The 19,334-nt window shown below is 29.3% G+C and overlaps 2 protein-coding genes across 4 annotated transcripts; both read right to left on the bottom strand.

Annotated features, from left to right (window-relative positions):
* Positions 1–4,565: 4,565 nt before the first annotated feature.
* On the bottom strand, positions 4,566–5,423 carry LOC145047498 (uncharacterized). The gene has a single exon (XM_078995779.1). It carries the CDS (start codon positions 5,421–5,423, stop codon positions 4,566–4,568), a length of 858 nt encoding a protein of 285 aa, XP_078851905.1.
* Positions 5,424–12,884: 7,461 nt separating this feature from the next.
* LOC145047758 (uncharacterized) lies at positions 12,885–14,134 on the bottom strand. Of its 3 annotated transcripts, XM_078996093.1 has the most exons (4): positions 13,829–14,134; positions 13,729–13,753; positions 13,355–13,436; positions 12,885–13,165 (listed from the first exon to the last, which is right to left on the bottom strand). In XM_078996093.1, exons 1-4 carry the CDS (start codon positions 13,959–13,961, stop codon positions 13,076–13,078), a joined length of 330 nt encoding a protein of 109 aa, XP_078852219.1. In that variant the 5' UTR covers positions 13,962–14,134; the 3' UTR covers positions 12,885–13,075. The 3 variants fall into 3 exon arrangements, 1 of the variants encoding a protein (XP_078852219.1); XR_013682399.1 differs by lacking the exon at positions 13,355–13,436 and having other exon boundaries at positions 12,885–13,189; XR_013682397.1 differs by lacking the exon at positions 13,355–13,436.
* Between the last annotated feature and the right edge of the window lie 5,200 nt (positions 14,135–19,334).

The raw sequence follows: 19,334 nt of genomic DNA, 5'->3' as shown, positions 1-19,334 counted from the left end.
AACCTTTAGAATATCAGGTGTTGTGATTCAAAAATCGATAAATAGGTCTTTGAGAATGCCAAAATACTCAGGGGTCAACTTGTTCATTGTGATTTTAAACCAAGTTTGGTCACAAATTAAAACATTTTCAACGATGATATGTAATTCAATGATTCATATTGATTTAGGTTCTCGAAACCTTAAAATATTGAACAAAATCTATATAGAACCTTATAATAAGGACAATAATCACCGTAATCTAGAAGTTCATGTGATGAAACTTGATATTATAACGACCAATGATGAAAAACATTTCATTGTTAGACTAAACAAGATGAAAAATATACAAACTACCTTAATCATGTCAAATCTTGTGTTTAACCGTTCTTTATTGCAAAAGTAAGATGTCAAAATATAATAAAGCTTTCACCCAATATATTTATAAGATAAAAATATAAAAAAATTAAAAATGATGAAATCAATTACAATTAAGGATTAAAATAAAAACATGTTAAGAAAAAGTTGTCTGCAGGAGGGATATTTGAATCAACATGTATTTTCTGATGGTTTCAAATTTTAAATTATCCAAAATTCACGGAAGGAGATAGAATTGTTGAGAAATATAAGGATTCAAAACACATGTTAAAATTTAATATTATTTTATTGATGACTTCTTGTATTATTAGCTTAATGATTTGAACGTCTTCAAAAAATAATATTATTATATTCAATCTATTTTTAAAAATAGTAGGATTTCTTTTATAAAATATTATATATATATATATATATATATATATATATATATATATATATATATTTGTAAGTTTCTAATATTATATAATAATATCACAAAATGAATATCATATTGGACTTGGTTGACAGTTTATGATATAATTAAATATTTATAAAAATGTTATATATATATATATATATATATATATATATATATATATATATATATACTACTGTTTATGATATAATTCAACATGCCCCCTCAAACTAAACATTAATTTTTGAAAATATTTTATTACCTTTTAAAAACATCAATCATGTTAAGTCGATTTACAATGTATTCATGTTGAACGCTACCAAGTGACTTTGTTAAAATATATGCATTTTGATTAGAAGATACTATTTTATTTACTTTTAAAATTCCATTCTCAATTTTTTTCCCTGACAAAATGAAGATCAATTTCAAATGTTTTGTCTTTTCATGAAATACAGGATTTAAAGCTAACTTAATTGCAAATTCATTTTCACAAAAACTATCTACAGGTAAATTAGTTTTTATACCTAAATCATGAAGTAATTTTAAAATCCATATTAATTCACAAGTTATACTTCCTAATGCCCTATATTCTGATTATGTGGATGAACGAGAAACAGTACTCTGTTTCTTGCTCTTCCAAGAAACAAGAGATCCTCCTAGATATACTAGATAACCTGTTACAGATCGACGACTAAACAAACATTTGGCCCAATCTGCATCCACAAACCCAATCAAATCTAAACTACTAGAATTAGTTATATGTATTCCCATACCAGGACTATTTTTCAAATATCTCAAAAGTCTGAAAGCAATATTAACATGGGACTCATAAGGTTTATGCATATATTGACTTAATATTTGCACAACATAAGATATATTAGGTCTAGTCACAGTCAAATAAATCAACTTACCAATAAGTTTTTGATATTCAGTAATATTAACTAGATAATCAGATTTTTCCAAATCATATTCTCTTTTGATAACCAAATTAGGTTCAAGTGGAGTTTTAACTGGTTTACATGCTAGCATACCAAACTCATGAAGTAGTTCCATGCAATATTTCCTTTGATTTAAACATATTCCTTTTTCAGTTCTCAATACTTCAATACTCAAGAAATATTTCAACTCGCCTAAATCTTTAATTAAAAACTGAGATTTAAGAAAAAATTTAACATTATTCAACTCAGACTCATCATTACCTGTTAGAATAATATCATCCACATAAACAAGTAGGACTACAAAAGTATTTTGAAACTGTCTAACAAATAATGAATAATCATTAATACTTTGTTTAAAACCAAAACTTAAGAGAGATGAACACAACCTTTCATTCCACTTCCTTGGGGCTTGTTTAAGTCTATAAAGAGATTTTAACAATCTGCAAACTCTGATATCATCTTTAGAATGATATCCCTCAGGTTGACACATATATACACTTTCAGATAAATTTCCATATAAAAAAGCATTGTTAATATCTAACTGATAAAGTGGCCAATAATTATTCACAACTAATGTTATTACCACACGAACAGTTACAATTTTGGCCACAAGAGAAAAAGTCTCCTCATAGTCTATTCCTTCCCTTTGATTATATCCTTTAGCCACAAGTCTGGCTTTATATCTTTCTATATCACCATTAGATTTATATTTAATTTTATATATCCAACGACACCCAATTGCTTTTCTTCCTTTATCAAGATTAGTAATTTCCTAAGTATTGTTCCTATAGAGGGCTTCCATTTCCTCATTCATGGCTTTGATCCAATTTGGATCTAAAGCTGCTTCACTATAAGTCTTAGGTTCAACTATTTGATTAAGATTAGAAATAAAACATAAAGACTCAGTATTAAGAGCTGAATAATTTACAGTTCTATCAATACCATATTTACGTTTACCCTCTACAACATAATCACTAAATCTAACTGGCATGTGAACATTCCTTCCAGATCTAGTGATCCTGGTTGACAAATTTTCAGAAGGATTAGAATTAATTGAATCATTTTCCTCAGTCAAGCAGAAGAGCTTGGAAACAACACATCAGAGGGAGGCACATATGCCTCACCAGTCCGGTTGTTGACATTAGAGGGACAAGTCTCATCCTGGTCCTGGTCTGCATTAGCACCATCCATCTGATGGCTACTTCTCAGGTTATCTGCTCTAGTATTATCTAGAATAAAACTAGAATCTGAAGACTCATCCTAGGAAAATAGGTCATTTGAATTTACAGCGACAACTGAATTATCAGTTAAAGATGAAGTTTTAAGCTTGAAAGGAAACACTGACTCATAAAACTTTACATCCCTGGAAACAAAAACAAGATTAGAATCAAGACTAAGAACTTTGTAACCCTTTTTTATCAGAAGAATAACCAAGAAAAACACACTTATCAGCTATTTCAGAAAATTTATCAATATTATTCAACTTAAAGGCAAAACACAAACATCCAAATACCCTAAGTTTATCAAAAACAGGTGCACAATTATAAACAAGTTCATAGGGAGAAGAACCATTTAAGATTGAAGTAGGTGTTCTATTAATCAAAAAAACTGAAGTTAAAATGGCATCTCCCCAGTGTTTAATTGGCAAACCAGACTGAAAAATTAAAGACCTAGCAACATTTAAAATGTGTTTGTGTTTCCTCTCCACAACACCATTTTGTTGTAGAGTATGAACACAAGATGTTTGATGCAAAATTCCTTTTGATTCAGTTAATTGTCTCATTCTTTTATTTAAAAACTTTGTACCACTGTCAGATCTAACAGCCTTTATTTTAACACTAAACTGATTAATCAAAATATTAAAGAAAACAAGAACAGAATCATAAAATTCATCTTTAGACTTTAAAAGATAAACGCAAGTTGCCCTAGTAAAAACATCCACAATAGTCAAAAAATACCTAAATCCTTCTGTAGTTGTCACTTTATAAGGACCCCAAACATTTAAATGAATTAACTCACCAAGTTTAGAAGTAGTATGTTGACTAACAGGAAAAGATTCTCTAGTTTGTTTAGCCTTATGACAAATGTCACAAGGTGGAAGAACTTCACTTCCAATCATAAGTCTATGTCTCAAAGAACTCAAAACTTGATCAGAAGGATGACCAAGTCTATTGTGCCAAGTTAGTTTAGACACACAACAAACAGAAGAAGAAATAGAAGAATTAGACAGACTACCTGAAGGTGCATTATTAATGTAATAGAGACCTCCAGACTCTCTACCATTCCCCACCATCACCTTTGACTGTAAATCCTGAATTTTGCAATTATGCTCATTAAAAACAACCTCACAATTACTATCTTTACAGACCTTATGAACAGAAAGCAAATTAACATTGAAATCAGGAACAACAAACACATCAAACAGTGTTAAAGAATTAGATAAATTCATGTTACCAATTTTTTCAATCTTAGCTGATGTACCATTGGGATGACAAACCAACAAATCTAATTTTGACACATCCACAGTGTCATGGAGTAGTGACTCAGAGGCAATCATATGTTGATTAGCCCCTGAATCAACTATCCATCTTTGACTACCAACAGAAGAATTAAAAGCTTGAAACAAACAGGTACCTGCCATATTAGCACTAACAGAAGCTTCTTCATTCACTTGCTTATCACCAATAAGTTGTAAGAGTTTGAAATATTGATCCTTAGTAAGTTGATGAAACTTAGAATCGCCAATAGAACCAGAAAAATTATTAGTACTAGCACTTCCAGAAGAAGTGGTAGTAGAGTTAGCAGAAATTCTTAACAAAGTTATTCTGATTATTAGTTTCATTTCTTGACCTAAAATCCTTAGGATACCCAATTATTTTCTAACACTTCTCAATGGTATGAACCTTAATACCACAATTCTTACATTGAACAATTTGACCCTTATTCTTATTAACATTAGTCTTGTTATTAAACTTGCTATTAAAAGCAGATGACTGAGATTTATTTACAGACTGAAAAGCCTGAAGAGAAGTCAAAGAACCATTTCTTTGAAGTGATTCTTCTCTAGACACAATAGAAAAAGCAGTTTTCACATTAGGTAAGGGATCCATTAATAAAATGTGACTTTTGACTTGACTGTATGAATCATCATGTCCAGATAAAAACTGCATAAGCTTCATGAGATTAGAATGATCCTTTAGTTTAATAGAAGCATCACATGTATACTCAGTTAAACTAGTAAGACCATCAAATTCTTTCCATAAAGAATCAAGCTTATTGAAGTAATCTGACAGAGAAGTACCATTTTGTTTAAGGGAATTAATTTGTTGATGTATATTAAAAACAACAAATCCATCAGACTTATTGTAAGTTTCAAAAAGATTTTTCCAAATATCCTCTGCTACTTCAAAATAAGCTTGACTCTGATAAATTGAGTCAGAGATGGAAGACAACAACCAAGAACAAACAACAACATTAGCCCTATCCCATTTAGTTTTCTTTGACTCATCAACACTGCTTTGTTTACAAGTACCATCAACAAAGCCTAAGTTATTCCTTGCATTAAGAGCCCTAGAAATAGAACTTCTCCATAACCTAAAGTTTTCATTACCAGTCAACTTGATTGTAATTATAGAAGTAACAGCATTATCAGAATGGTGAATGTAGAGAGGATCATCAAAATTAATCTGATCATCCTTCCCACTTCCATTAGGTGGATCAGTTGAGCCACCCGTCATATAAGCAAATGAACCAAAAACAGCAAGAAAGAAATCAAGAAAACTTGCCCCTGAACTGATCTTATGTCCAGATGGTCACCACGTATGTCGGGGCCCAAGACAACCAGTACAGAGGAAGAAATAAAACAGATATACAAAAGAAAACCAATCAACACACACAGACCACCAGGATCTTTACAAACAAATATGTAAGACAAAAAGAAAGGAATAAGAAATTGCTCACAAAGCCTTTTAGGATGAGTCAAGTGCAGGGATCGACCCTCTTTGTCCGTTCTCAACTAGGGTTTATCAGTGATGAACTCTGACCCCTAGTGAGTTATTTCAGACTCAGAGATTAATCGATTTGGCTTAATATTTGTTCACAGCCAGTCTTGTAGATAACCTTGATTTGATCTTCACAGAAGTAACCTACAATATCACAAACAATCTCGCAGTACCAGATCCAAAAGAAAATAGATGTTCGATTTGATTTTCCAGAGAAAACCCTAAATCAAAACGAACATCAAGAAGAACACAGTTGATGAAATAGAAGAGCAGAGTTCACACGAACTCATGATTAAACAAACAACTGCGTCAATCAAAGAGCAAATAAAGAATGAAGTTAAGAAATTACCAGTATGATTGTGAGACGAACAAGCGCAAATCAACGAACGTCACAAGAACACCGAAGGAGCCATAACTCTAATACCATGTAAAGAAACGTAATCGACACAAGATCTTCCCAACATCATCATTTTATTCACTATGAAACAAATGGTTTACATCAACAGGTTACAAATCAAACCTCACTACAAAATCACTCACACTCTCATATTACAAATCTAGTGTGACAACGATTTATAAACAAACCCTAAACGAAAACCCTAACTCAAGATGAAAGAGAAACTGAGAAATACAGATGAGAAAAATATCTTGGTAGCTACGAATGAGATCATTTAACACATTATATACATTGACCCACTAGACTTCGGGTATAACCCATAGACCCATTGACCCGCGTGTATCCTTTACCTGCATTACAACTTACCACAATATCCACACAAATATATTGTATAACACTTTTACCAAATAACTAACAAATTAATGTTTAAGTTTGAATATTTTATTAACTCTTTTCAACACTTATTAAATTTATTGTATAATGAATAAATTATATTTATATATCTAGATAATTGTACATTGTAATTATTAAGTAACAAATAGACAATTGATGTTCAACGCAAGAGTGAAAATAAATAATAAAATAAAAATTATCGATTACTTTATTATCTTTTTTATTATTTTTTGTTATGAAAGTTATATTTCTTATATCTAAATATTATAAAATAAATATATATTATATTATAAAATTAAATAAAATAATTATAATAATAATAATAAATAGTAATAATAATAATAATAATAATATGTGATTCAACTTTTATTATAATGTTTTCAGTTTTAACTATTATATCCTTGTATATAATTTAAATCAATTTTTTTATATATATTTTACATGTAAAATTATGTAATTAGAATTAGAGATCTAAAAATTTTGTTAGAGAAAAATGTAGAGATTTTTATTGAATAATATTGACAAGTTAAAAAAAATAATAATAACTTTTTTAAAAAATTAATTAAAAATATAAGAAAACAGATATGATTATTTTGATGGTAGATACGTATAATTTTTTCTGGTTGATTTAATAACAATACAATATAAAAAACAATAAATTAAAATATCTAAAAAATAATATTGTTGATGTCTGTTAACATACTCTAAAGTAAATTTATAAAAACCTATTGTTTCAACCCATAATTGGTGATAAATACATCATAGGAAGGTGATTGATACAAATATCGATTCATTATTCTATCCTATTAGCTAAATAATTTTCCAAACAGACTAAACCAAACCATATGTTTTTAATTTTTTGGTAATACAAAGTTCACACCATCAAATATTATAAAGGTTTGAATTTGCCATTTTATTTGTTTTCTATTCAAAGTACACTGTAATATCCAAATAAATTGAACAACATAATTACTTTGACTTGTCCAAATAACAAAGATTAGGTATAGATTAAAATAATCTGCATTCTGGAGCACAACATACACTGTCAAATAAAAAAAATACATTTAATAAATTCAAGATTTCTTATTTACAATATCATTTTACATTATTTAAATAAAATATAATTTAAACCTCAAAGCATTATTCCATTCTAAAGTTTATAAAGAGACAATGAAAAAAATGAACATATGTATACAACTCAAATTGCAAAAATATGATCAAAAATCTTATTTGTTCTATATTTTGTGTATCTTATAAAAGCTTCAACAAAACATATCAAAGAGACGAACATTAATCATACAAGTTTATAAAGATTAAGAATCCATTAATAAAAACAAAGATAGATATGAAAATAATGAACTGTATACATAACTTTCTTCCGTAACACCACTTTCCCACTATAAAGGGTAAAAACGTCAATCTATAGACATTTCACAAAATTAGATATCCAAGAACCATCGATCTACATGTAGATGCAAAACTAATAAGCCATTAACAAAAACAAAGATAAAAAATATCATTCTACAAACAGAAACAAAATCATGATCGTAAGAGCCCTAGATCTGACACTATTTAAGGTCTTTCTAGAGTGACCATGTTGAAGATAAAATGTTGTGTTGAGGATCGATCTATAACTTTGAATCAGTGGTGAATATTGTTATCAGTGGTGATAAGGATAATGCGGTAAGTGCGTTTTTAGATGTAGGACTAACATAGAGAGAAAGTGACAAGATGGGAGAATAAGAGAGGTGGACTGTTGATGTGGAGGTGGCAGTGGCGGTGGTGCAACAGCGGTGAGTTGTTGTACGAAGTTTGGTGTATTAGATTAAGGTTGTTGAATGGTAAATCCGTTTTTAGTAGTAGGTAGACGTAAAAGGTATTGTTAAAGACAGTATCAGTGGAGTATAGAGTTTTTATGGAATTTATTGATAAAGGTTGGTTCAACAGAGGGGGCGTCGAAGGGTCAGTGTATTAGCTTCGGCGGAAACTGATTTTTAGAAAAAAAAAAAAAAAAAGAGTTTTTAAATAACATAGTGAGTATGAAGTCAATTTATAGACAATGTGTGACGGGTTAAATGAAAGTATTTGTTTCTTATTGGTCAATTTTTATTCATTTGGATCAACTTCCATCTTTTAATCCATATCGTCTAAATTAAATTTAATTAAATCTAGTGGTTGAAAAGTGTTCTCCTTGTTTTAAGACTTTGTCTTAAAATTTTGGTGGGTCCAATTTATCTATGCATTATAAAATAGTTTATATATATATAAATATATATATATATATATATATATATATATATATAGGGGTGAGCAAAAACCGAACCGACTAAAGAAAAACCGACAAAACCACAATAAACCGCAACCGAAAAACCGAAACCGATGCAAAAACCAATGGTGCGGATTTAATTTTTGCAAAAACCGAAGGTCAACGGTGCGGTGCGGTTTCTATCCTAAAAACCGGTCCATCAAAACCGAACCGCACCGCATGCATGTATATTAAGAAATCAATCAATGTATATTATATACATTCTATTTAAAATAGTTATAAACGATAATGTATTTATTATATGTTTATTTTGTGTTTGTATAAAACTATATGGGATGCAAAATAAATGTTCTATTGTTAGCCAAACGTACTAATCGATTACATGTAATAAGCTTGTAACAAATTAAGTCAAAATCAACCAACCTTCAATCATTAATTAGTTTGTGAGAGTGATCACAAGTTGTATTTTAAGCGACTTACTATTTTTGATTATGTAATTTTGTTTTGAGCTGAAAATAAATGTATTAAAAAAAACAGCACAATACAAGCTTATATGCACATGGTTTTCAGTTCTTACAGTTTTAAAAAACCGCACAAAAAAACATAAAAAAAACTGCACCAAATTGTTAACACGGTTTAAAAACCGAAACCGCACCGATACAAACCGAAACCGCATTTAAAAACCGAAAAACCGAACCATTGCAAAACTGCACCCAACGGTTTTAAGAATGCAAAAACCGCACCATACGGTTTGCGGTTCAGTTTGGTCTGAAAACCGCACCAAACCGCACCATGCTCATCCCTATATATAGGGAAGGGTTCAATTGAGAAAAAAAAAAGTTGAGAATGGGGGAATCATTCTCAGTCAATCATTTATTTTTGCCGTAAAAGGCTCTAACGTACCGGCGGAAATGGGAAACGAATGGACATGTGTTTTCCAACATAACATATTTCCTTAAATTATGCTAATCATTACCTTAATATATACAAAAATATAGTTTTTTTCGTTTTTTAAATTTTTATAATCTATTTTTATGAAAATTTTATTTTAAATATACCAAAATTCATGATTTTTTATTCTCTACAAATAGACATCCATATTGATATAGTTTTAAAATAAAATAAATTATTTTTTTAAAATTTTCAGCTATCGTTATTCATAAATGAATAACAATGCATCAGGGTTTATTACAGTACATTCGTTATTCACTTATGAATAAAAAGTATGATTTTTTTTTTTACAATTTAAATATCATTCATATATGAATATAGCATATAATAAACATAGTATACTCATATTTTAATATTGGACGATGAATTCACTTGTGAATATTAACATAGTATATTCACTTGTGAATATTAGATGATATATTCACTTATGAATATTACACAGTATATTCACATATGAATATTACAATGTATATTCACTTATGAATATTGAAGGTATTTTGACAAATATATATAATTTTTATATGTTATTCACATATGAATAACATACAGACTTGCATATTTGTTTTGTGTTTTTAATAATCATATACTGATTCAGGTGAGAAAACATATTCATATGTGAATATAACGTGGTACTTTAGTTTATGCGTTTCATCAAACAGTTGGAGTGCAAACAAGTTAACTATTTTAAAAATGTTAAAAACATCAAGTTATCAATTCCAAATCATCATATACTTCCGATTTCGACTTCAGATGTGACATCCTATCTCTGATCGATTTCTCAATTTGATTTTGATTTCCGAAAATCCGATTAGGATCCAGTGAGTACTGATTCTAAGTCCCTCAATGTCGACTGTGATTGCGAGTCCAGAACTCTGATTCCAATTTCATGAACATCGAAGAAATTTCAGTTTAGTTGAAGAAATCTGGATGATTGTTGAAGGTTGGAGGAAAAATTTTGATGGTGAACGAACAGTTATCAAATTCTCTATAGTTACATATTTGAAATTGAAGGTTATTATGATATTTACAAGTTTATCACCGTGTCTTTTATGCTTAAATTAAATGAGTGGCTGAGAATGATTCCCCCATTTTCAACCTTTTTTATTTTCTCAATTGAACCCACCTATATATATATATATATATATATATATATATATATATATATATATATATATACACACACACACACACACACACACACACACACGAGTAAAATTTATTTTCTTACAATAGATATAAATTCCTATTCATTTGATTATATTTAATAATAATAATGATAATAAATATAGAGTAAATTCAACTAACACAATATAATTGAAGTTATTTTCGTTAATGTATACATTTATTATGATAAGTAATGACAATTCTAATATCAAAACGAAACGTCCAAGAAAAAAATTATTGAAACAAACGTCTAAAGAAAACTAGTAGATGCAATGAAACGTCCAAAGAAAACAAGTACACAAAACAAAACTTTCAAACAAAACAACCGTCGAAACGAAACCTCAAAAGTAAACTAATAGCCGAAACTAATCCTCAAAAGAAAACTATTGTCAAAACGAACGTCTAAAAAAAATTAACATTTGAAGTGAAATTAATGCCACCGCTTAGAAACTATTGTCGAAACAAACTTTTTGGCACCGCCGCATTACGCGGGTACGTCACTAGTATAAATATAAAAGTACATATTTATAATGTTTATATTGTATTAAAGATATAATTATATGTATTTGCACATATTACTAAGTATAAATATGTATTTATTTCATACTTATACGCATATGAGAGTTTTTATACAAAATAAATACATATTTATATCTATTAAATACAAATTAAAATATTTTTAATTGTATAAATATGTTTTTTAAATGTATAAATATGTTTATATTTTTATCTAATAGATATATTTATTTGATTGTATTTAATTGATATAAATATGTATTTATTTTGTATAAAAACTATCGTATGCATATAAATATGAAATAAATACATATTTATACTTAGTAAGCAAACACCAAAAAAAATGTTTTGGTTGTTGAATCACCCAAATAATTAAAAAAATATTTTGTTTATATATATATATATATATATATATATATATATATATATATATATATATATATATATATATATATAGGTTTAATTTCTATTGAAAACAAAAAACCCTAAAAATCATAAAAATACATAAAAAATACTTAAATTTCACAAAACTTTTTCTTTTTTGATTTTTTTTTGAAAAATTCGCAACTTTTAACACAAAATTGTTAAAAAAAATTGAAAAAAAAATTATAAAAAAAAAATTATAAAAAAAAAATTATAAAAAAAAAATTGATTTTTTTTCCAGTGAAATTTTAAATAAAGTTGCAATTTTTTGATGTGTAAAATCAAAAAAAAAAAATTGTGATGTCTAGGTAATTTTTGTTATGCATTTTTATGATCTTTAGGGTTTTTTTTTGTTTTCCATATAACTCTTCCCTATATGTATTTGTGTGTGTGTGTCCATATATATATATATATATATATATATATATATATATATATATATATATATATATATATATATATATATATATATATATATATATATATATATATATTTGCTTAGGTTATTGTATTTTAACTAATTATTGTGTAGATATAGGAATAATTGTGAGCCAATCATTTATTTATTTTAAGAAAATGATTAATACATATTATTAAATTAAAGTTAACTGAAAAATATCATTTAATTTCATTTTAAGGGTATTTTAGTCAATTAATATAAATTTAAAAAGGAAAATTGCTGATTTTAGGGAATAATTAAATTTCTAAACTTTAAAAATCTGATTTTTAGGGATAATTGATTTTATTAATTTTTAATTTTGATTTTTTTTTAATTAAACTCATTTCAATTCTAATGTAATTTTAAATCATAATCGATTTGATTTTGTCATAATAATATTCTATGAGAATGACATCAAAATTAATAAAGAGTGTTGGATTTTAAAACTTGACATTAGAACAAATATCAAATATGAAATAAATAACATAGAGTTTTAATTGTAAAAATGTTAATATGAAATATATATATTCTTATAGAATTTATTTACATCAAAAGAATAAAAAATCTTCAAAAACATTTTGATGCTCTTGAAAGAATCTATTTCTGACATATATAATCAAATATAAAATTAAGCTTCCTTTTTGAAATAATACCTTATCATTGATCTAAAAAAAACATTCTTCAAGAATTATGTAGCATTCTTTTAAGCCGTAATTATAAAAATAATAATAATAATAAAGTAAGTATATGAATCAGACTATACATTTTCCATGTGAATTCAATATATTCTAAAAGAATAAAATTATAAACTCTAATAGAATATGGTCGTAGGTCACGTACTATGTTGCAGGAGATGTTGTGCATGGGGCTGCAAATGGAATTACTGCAACTACACTTGGTTGTGAGTAAGCTTCTTGTAGGACATCCTCCTATAACCACCCATCCCAAATAATCTATATTGTAAGACCGAATAACAAAAAGGCATATGAACATATCAATTTTTGATCTGCGAGCCAAAATAACTCACAACTATTGAGGAAAAAACTTATTAACTATAATCATACATCATTAAACATACTAAAATATTTAAATAAGCTGTGAAATTCAAGAACCTTGACCTCAAAAGTAAAAGACATCTCCTTATCTTGTTTCTTTAATGGCCTAACCCAAATATAGTTTAACCAAAATCTGAATTCAAATCTTCAACACACAAAATATAACAATTAGCATAAAACTACAAAATCAGATGCATTTTAGTGACATACATGCTTACCATGAGCACAATTAGAACCTCCTACTCATGAATAAAAATAACGTTTTTATGCAACAAAAAAAACTCGTTCTTGCCTTTGTTTTTATGATGAATTAACATACGACAACACAAATAAACAATCAACCATATAAAAAAATGGAATTAGGAACAACGTAGTAAATGATACCAAATCGGAAAGAGGAACGAGAAGAATCGGGTATAAGCGAGATAAAAGCATACCTCTGAGAAGGGAGAAGAATCGCACCTAAACCATAAACGGAAATCAGAAAGATGAAGTTCAATTGCAATAGTTTGAATTGAAGTGATGGAAGTAAACAACCTGAATAGAGGTTGTAATGGCCCGTTTGAAAACATTCCCTCCTAGGTTGCGATGTCATCATCGTCGATGGAGTAGCCGAAATCCGACACCCTCTCTTCTTCGACACGATCATCCCGACGATTGGGAAAAGCATATCGTCTGATGGTGGTGGTCAGCAACCAGCAACCGGTGATTGGATGGCCGATGAGCATCAGCCGGATATGGAATGGAGTTAGCGGCTTTGATTGTCCGATGGGGAAGGAAAAAGAAGACATAACAAGAACGAACAAATTAAGATGAGGATCGGTGGTGGATGTCAGGCGTAAGAAGAACATTTAGGGTTTTAAATCACTAAACTATATTTCCTAGATTAAAGGGATTAATTAAATATTTATTTAATTATTAAAATTGATTAATAGGTAAGATTACAATTTTACCCTTATCTATGTTTTAAAAATGATTGGTCTGTATTGAATTTTACATCCATACAATAAATATTTAATACATATTTATACTTAGTAATATGTATAAATACATATAATTATGTATTTTATACAATATAAACCTTATAAATAGATATTTTTATATTTATATGTATACAATATATTTCTATACGAAATATGTATATATTTATACCTACTAAATACAAATAAATATATTTTAATATATAAATATGTTTATAAAGGCATTCATTTGTTTTCAAATGTATACAAATACTAAAATGAAGTAAATATATTTTTAAATCTATAAAAATATTTTTATACATTTCAAAACGTATTAAACATATATAACAACAACAACAACAACAACAACAACAATCAAAGTAAAGGTAAATTCGAATATTTTTTAAAACTTAAGGGTAAATACGAACAATTTTGAAAATGTGACAACTCGAAATTTTTATCTTATAACAATCCCTGCATTCAATCAAAGTCAAACTTTCAATTGCTAAATTGTAGCAGTTTTGGAGTCAGTTTGAGTGTTTTAAGCCTAGTACTACAAAAGATAATTGGAGAGAGGATACTTTAGGGTAAAGTGTGCAACATTTAAGTTCCAAAACTCCGATAAAATGGAGTTTACGGCCCAATTGGTATTGGGGCCGTAAACCCTAAGGACTATATAAGTGGCACTTAGCCATTTTTGTCATTTTCAACCATTTTCAAGTCCTTAACCCCATTATCTCTCAAGTATCATCACTAGATCTTCAACTTAGTAAGTATTTTCTTCCTTGATTTTTTAGTAAACTTCATTATCTAGTGTTTGTGAATGATTTCGTCCATGAAATCTCTTCATTTGATAGATAATCAAGTGTTCTTCAAGAACACACACTAGTGTTCTTGAGCCTTAAGCACCCTTTCAAGCTTCTACACTGTAAGTACCCTTGTCCTAGCTTGTTATATGATTAAATCAACTAGATTACACTTAGAAATCATCAAGAAATCATGATCAAAAGGGATTTTTATGGCCAAGGAACCTTCTTGGGCCGTAAACTCTATTTAAGGGTCCAAATGAGCCCTAATCTCATCTCAAGCCTTAGGATTACGTCTAGAACACTTCTATCATAAGCCAAGGACCTTAAACTTTGATTTGGTACAAAATACCTTGAGTTTACGGCCTTAAACTCATGAGGAAATGGTCCTTAGGCCGTGAACACTAGTTAGTGGTGCATTGGTGCCACCATTCCCTCCTAGGGCTTGGACTTAAGCATAGAGCACTTCATATTGGCGTAAAAGACCTTAAATCACAACTTGACACTTAGTACCATGAGTTTACGGTCGTAAACTCATGAGAAAATGGTCTTTGGGCCATAAACTCATGTGGTTCATACCATATGGGCCATTAACTCCCAAGTGAGGCCCTACACCCCTTATGTGCAACCCTATGTGGTTTAACAATTCAGTACAAGTGTTTACTAGGCCTTAAGGTTGTTCCATTACCTAATTAGTTGTTATAAACACTAATTGTAAGCATATATGTGTCTTTATATGTTAAATAGGATCTGTGTGTGCTCAAGTTCTCACTTGACACTTAGCATGCTTTACCAATCCTACTATCGCATCACTCATTTCAGGTGAGTTCATACCCCTTAACCAACCTTTTAAATATTTTTGCATGCTTTTAAATGCTTTTATGGGGGGCGGGATACAAGTTGAACATCATAGTTATTATATCAATCACATTTGATTAATAACTATCAAACATATGGATTTATTATACTTTCAAACCGTTTTATCAAACAAACTACTTTTAAATTGTTTGTCACACCCCCGAACCAGACGGCGAAAACATCCAAGGGCTCTTGTGACTTAAATTGAATACCATCACAATGAATATATACATGAATTATAACATAATACATCACCATGCATTAAAATATTACAACTTATATTATTTACATTCCGTACATTGTTTTAGACATTACAATTTCATAACATAACTGTCTGACAGATAACCTAAGCAAAACACCATGACATTACTTGTTACTTATCCTTCGGCTTACCTGTTACCCGAGAATACAAGTTATTTTGAAAAACGGTCAACATATGAAATGTTGGTGAGTTCATAAGTAATGTTGTGGTAAAATGATTTGGTGTAGTTCGTAAACCCAGAAAATCCAATATTTTTTGAAAAGAGTATTTGTTTATAAAAAGTGTGAAGATCCGTAAATATGCTTGTTGATTTTCAAAACATGTATAATTGTTGAACTTTGTATTCATCACACAAGTGAAAATGTTGAACTTCCCAGGAAAACCCGATGTTTTCCCAATACGTAAAATACATGGCTTGTTTATTGTTATACCAATATGTCGAATGTTTTTTATTACCCGGGTGGCGTCAGATTAATTAGGGTTTGTGAGTTGTTATAATCACGCATTTGGAAAATAACTAGTTTATAACTACAATTTATGAACGATACTTAAAGGCGTCGGCCGTTACTACTCACTTAATCCACCCACCCTGATTACTATTGTTTATCGTCCTGAATCTGTTTACTTTGATTTCTCATGAGCCCAACAACCGAGGAGAAATGAGGGTACGAAGCCCCCTTTATTTCCATGAGTTATTCAAGGCTATCGGGAATGCGAAAGACAGTTGGCCCAACTCGCATTTGACTTCTCGACCTTACTAGCAGTACTAATGGGCCACTAGGGCCCAATAGCACATTAGAGTTATTGAAAGTCCTTTTACATGGAATTGGGTCATAGGAGGCCCAATAACACGTAAGCGTATTCCCTTCGGGCCCAAAGATCATGTTATTGGACTAGCAAGACCCAATAAGCATAATTTGAAACTTCCAAGACCAAAGTTTGTAAGTTGACTCATCATAATTATCGCGTGTTTATTGAAATGCTTTGGTTTTATGATTTTGTTTTGTTATTGATTCGAGACCGAATCAATTCGTTTTGTAACGATACTTGTTGTTGAGAATGTATTTGTCTTTCCGTTTCGTCGGTAGTTGTGGATCTTGTATTTTGTATTTATGACTTGTTGTTGAGAATGTATTTCAAGTTTTAGTTGGGAGTAACAACTAAAAAGTAATAGTCGGAGTTACTAATATAATTCAATTGATATTGATTCTTTTTTGAACGAAACATTATAGTAAAAGAAATTACTAACACAATGTTAAGGAAGGTACATGACACTAAAAGGATTTACTAAAACAAGCGACGACCACAACTTCAACTCATGTTTATATTTGGAAAACTTTCTAACCATTCAGTGATGATTATAATGTGAAGTCTTATACAGACTATAGTCTTAAACTCTTCAAGTATAGATATTAGTTAAATATTTTGGTATATACCAATACCAATATCTACCAACCAAATTTGTTGGTAACCAACTAAGTTGGTACCAAGTATCATTGGTACGGTATTGGTAGGTAAAACTTTATGCCAATTATAATTGGTATGGTACACGGTTTGGAGAAAAAAACATGGTACTTAAGGCCTTTAAATATGGTGCAACACCCTAAAAATCAGGGTTTCCTTCCCAGCTGCCAACACGTCGTGTTGAGGCACCTCAACATGTCATGTGGGCTCAACAAAATCCATGACCAAGGACATCTCGACACGCCATGTTGAGGCTCCAACACGCCGTGTCCCAAAGGGAAAGCATAAACATATTGGAAATAGTTTGTACCGGAAATCAAGCGTTACAAGGAGAGATTGGCCCAAAAGTATTTGAACTTGAGGCAGGGGACTGAGTTAGTGAAGGAGATCACCAAGATGTTTACCGAGAGAACATTGTTTTTGTCTTGAGTTTTCTACTTCTGAGCAAGCTCAGATGACCCGGTACTTGAGCATGCTCAAGAAGGACATCCGCCAGTTTGTGTCTACTCGACGTTATGATACACTTGTCGAGTTACAGGAGATTGCTAGGAGGCGGGAGATTGAATCGTGAAAGCCATGAATTTAAAATCGTCAACCGCATTGTCAAAGGGCCATGAATCACGAAAGCCACCGTCGGGAGCTACTCCATTTGCCTGATCATGAAAGCCATCGTCGCTTCAGATCTAAAATTGTCGTTGCTTGGGGCTTGGAACCACCATATGAGGTTTCAGATCGAGCTCTATTGGATGTTGATTATAAGTTTCAAGAAGTGTTGGCAGTGATATGTGGTGGTGTAGGCGTTGAGAAAGAAGATATGGAAGAAAGAGGTGACAAATTATATATATATATATATATATATATATATATATATATATATATATATATATATATATATATATATAGGGAAATCTCCAATAAAGTCCTAAAATTTAGGTCCGGTTTACGTTTTAGTCCTAAACTAATTTTTGTTTACGAAAAAATCTTAAAAACCGGCAAAAATATGCATTTTGACCCTTTTTGAACGGTTGGAACCGGCAACAAATTAATTTGTGACTATTTCATAAACTGACACAAAATATTGAGACTATTTCACAAAATGATCTAAAGTATTGGGACTTTTCTGCAAAAAAAATATTAGGACTTTTCAACAAACAAAAACATTATTATTATTATTATTATTATTATTATTATTATTATTATTATTATTATTATTAGTATTAGTATTATTATTATTATTATTATTATTATTATTATTATACTAAAAATATAAAAAAATATACTAATTTTTGAATTCATTATTATTAATATTTTTAATAATATATATAAATACACTTAAATAAAAAAAATATTAAAGAAATTATTTAAAGGTGATGGTGGTGGTGATTACCCATATCTAAGGTAGAATTGTGTATAAATAGTTTAAGATAAAAAAATTTCTCATTTTGTATATAAAATTTCTTAAGTAGAATGGTTTCTTTTCAAACCCAACAGATCTACAATAAATATTTATATTGGTGCTCCATATCAAAATTCGAAAATATTAATTACAATATATTGTTTAATAGAAAGTAATATATCTTGTTTTGCTTTATTACACTATATCTACTATGTTTCCAAAAAACCACAAGTACAAAGTAATGAAAAAGAGCAACACACATGTTGGTAATTTAAATACTTACATACAAGACATACAT

This window comes from Lactuca saligna, chromosome 1 (assembly GCF_052625555.1).
Source record: "Lactuca saligna cultivar CGN05327 chromosome 1, ASM5262555v1, whole genome shotgun sequence".
Classification (NCBI taxonomy): Eukaryota; Viridiplantae; Streptophyta; class Magnoliopsida; order Asterales; family Asteraceae; genus Lactuca; species Lactuca saligna.
Note: the sequence above shows the minus strand (reverse complement) of the source record. Positions and strands in the feature narration are given on the sequence as shown.

Bases quoted from the DNA above. Each gene is read 5' to 3' on its own strand.
- LOC145047498 (XM_078995779.1), bottom strand. From the start codon at position 5,423: ATGACGGGTGGCTCAACTGATCCACCTAATGGAAGTGGGAAGGATGAT.
- LOC145047758 (XM_078996093.1), bottom strand. From the start codon at position 13,961: ATGCTTTTCCCAATCGTCGGGATGATCGTGTCGAAGAAGAGAGGGTGT. The intron at 13,754-13,828 runs GTTGTTTACTTC...TTTATGGTTTAG, and splicing joins CCATTACAACCTCTATTCAG to GTGCGATTCTTCTCCCTTCT. The intron at 13,166-13,354 runs GTCAAGGTTCTT...GGGTGGTTATAG, and splicing joins AGATGTCTTTTACTTTTGAG to GAGGATGTCCTACAAGAAGC.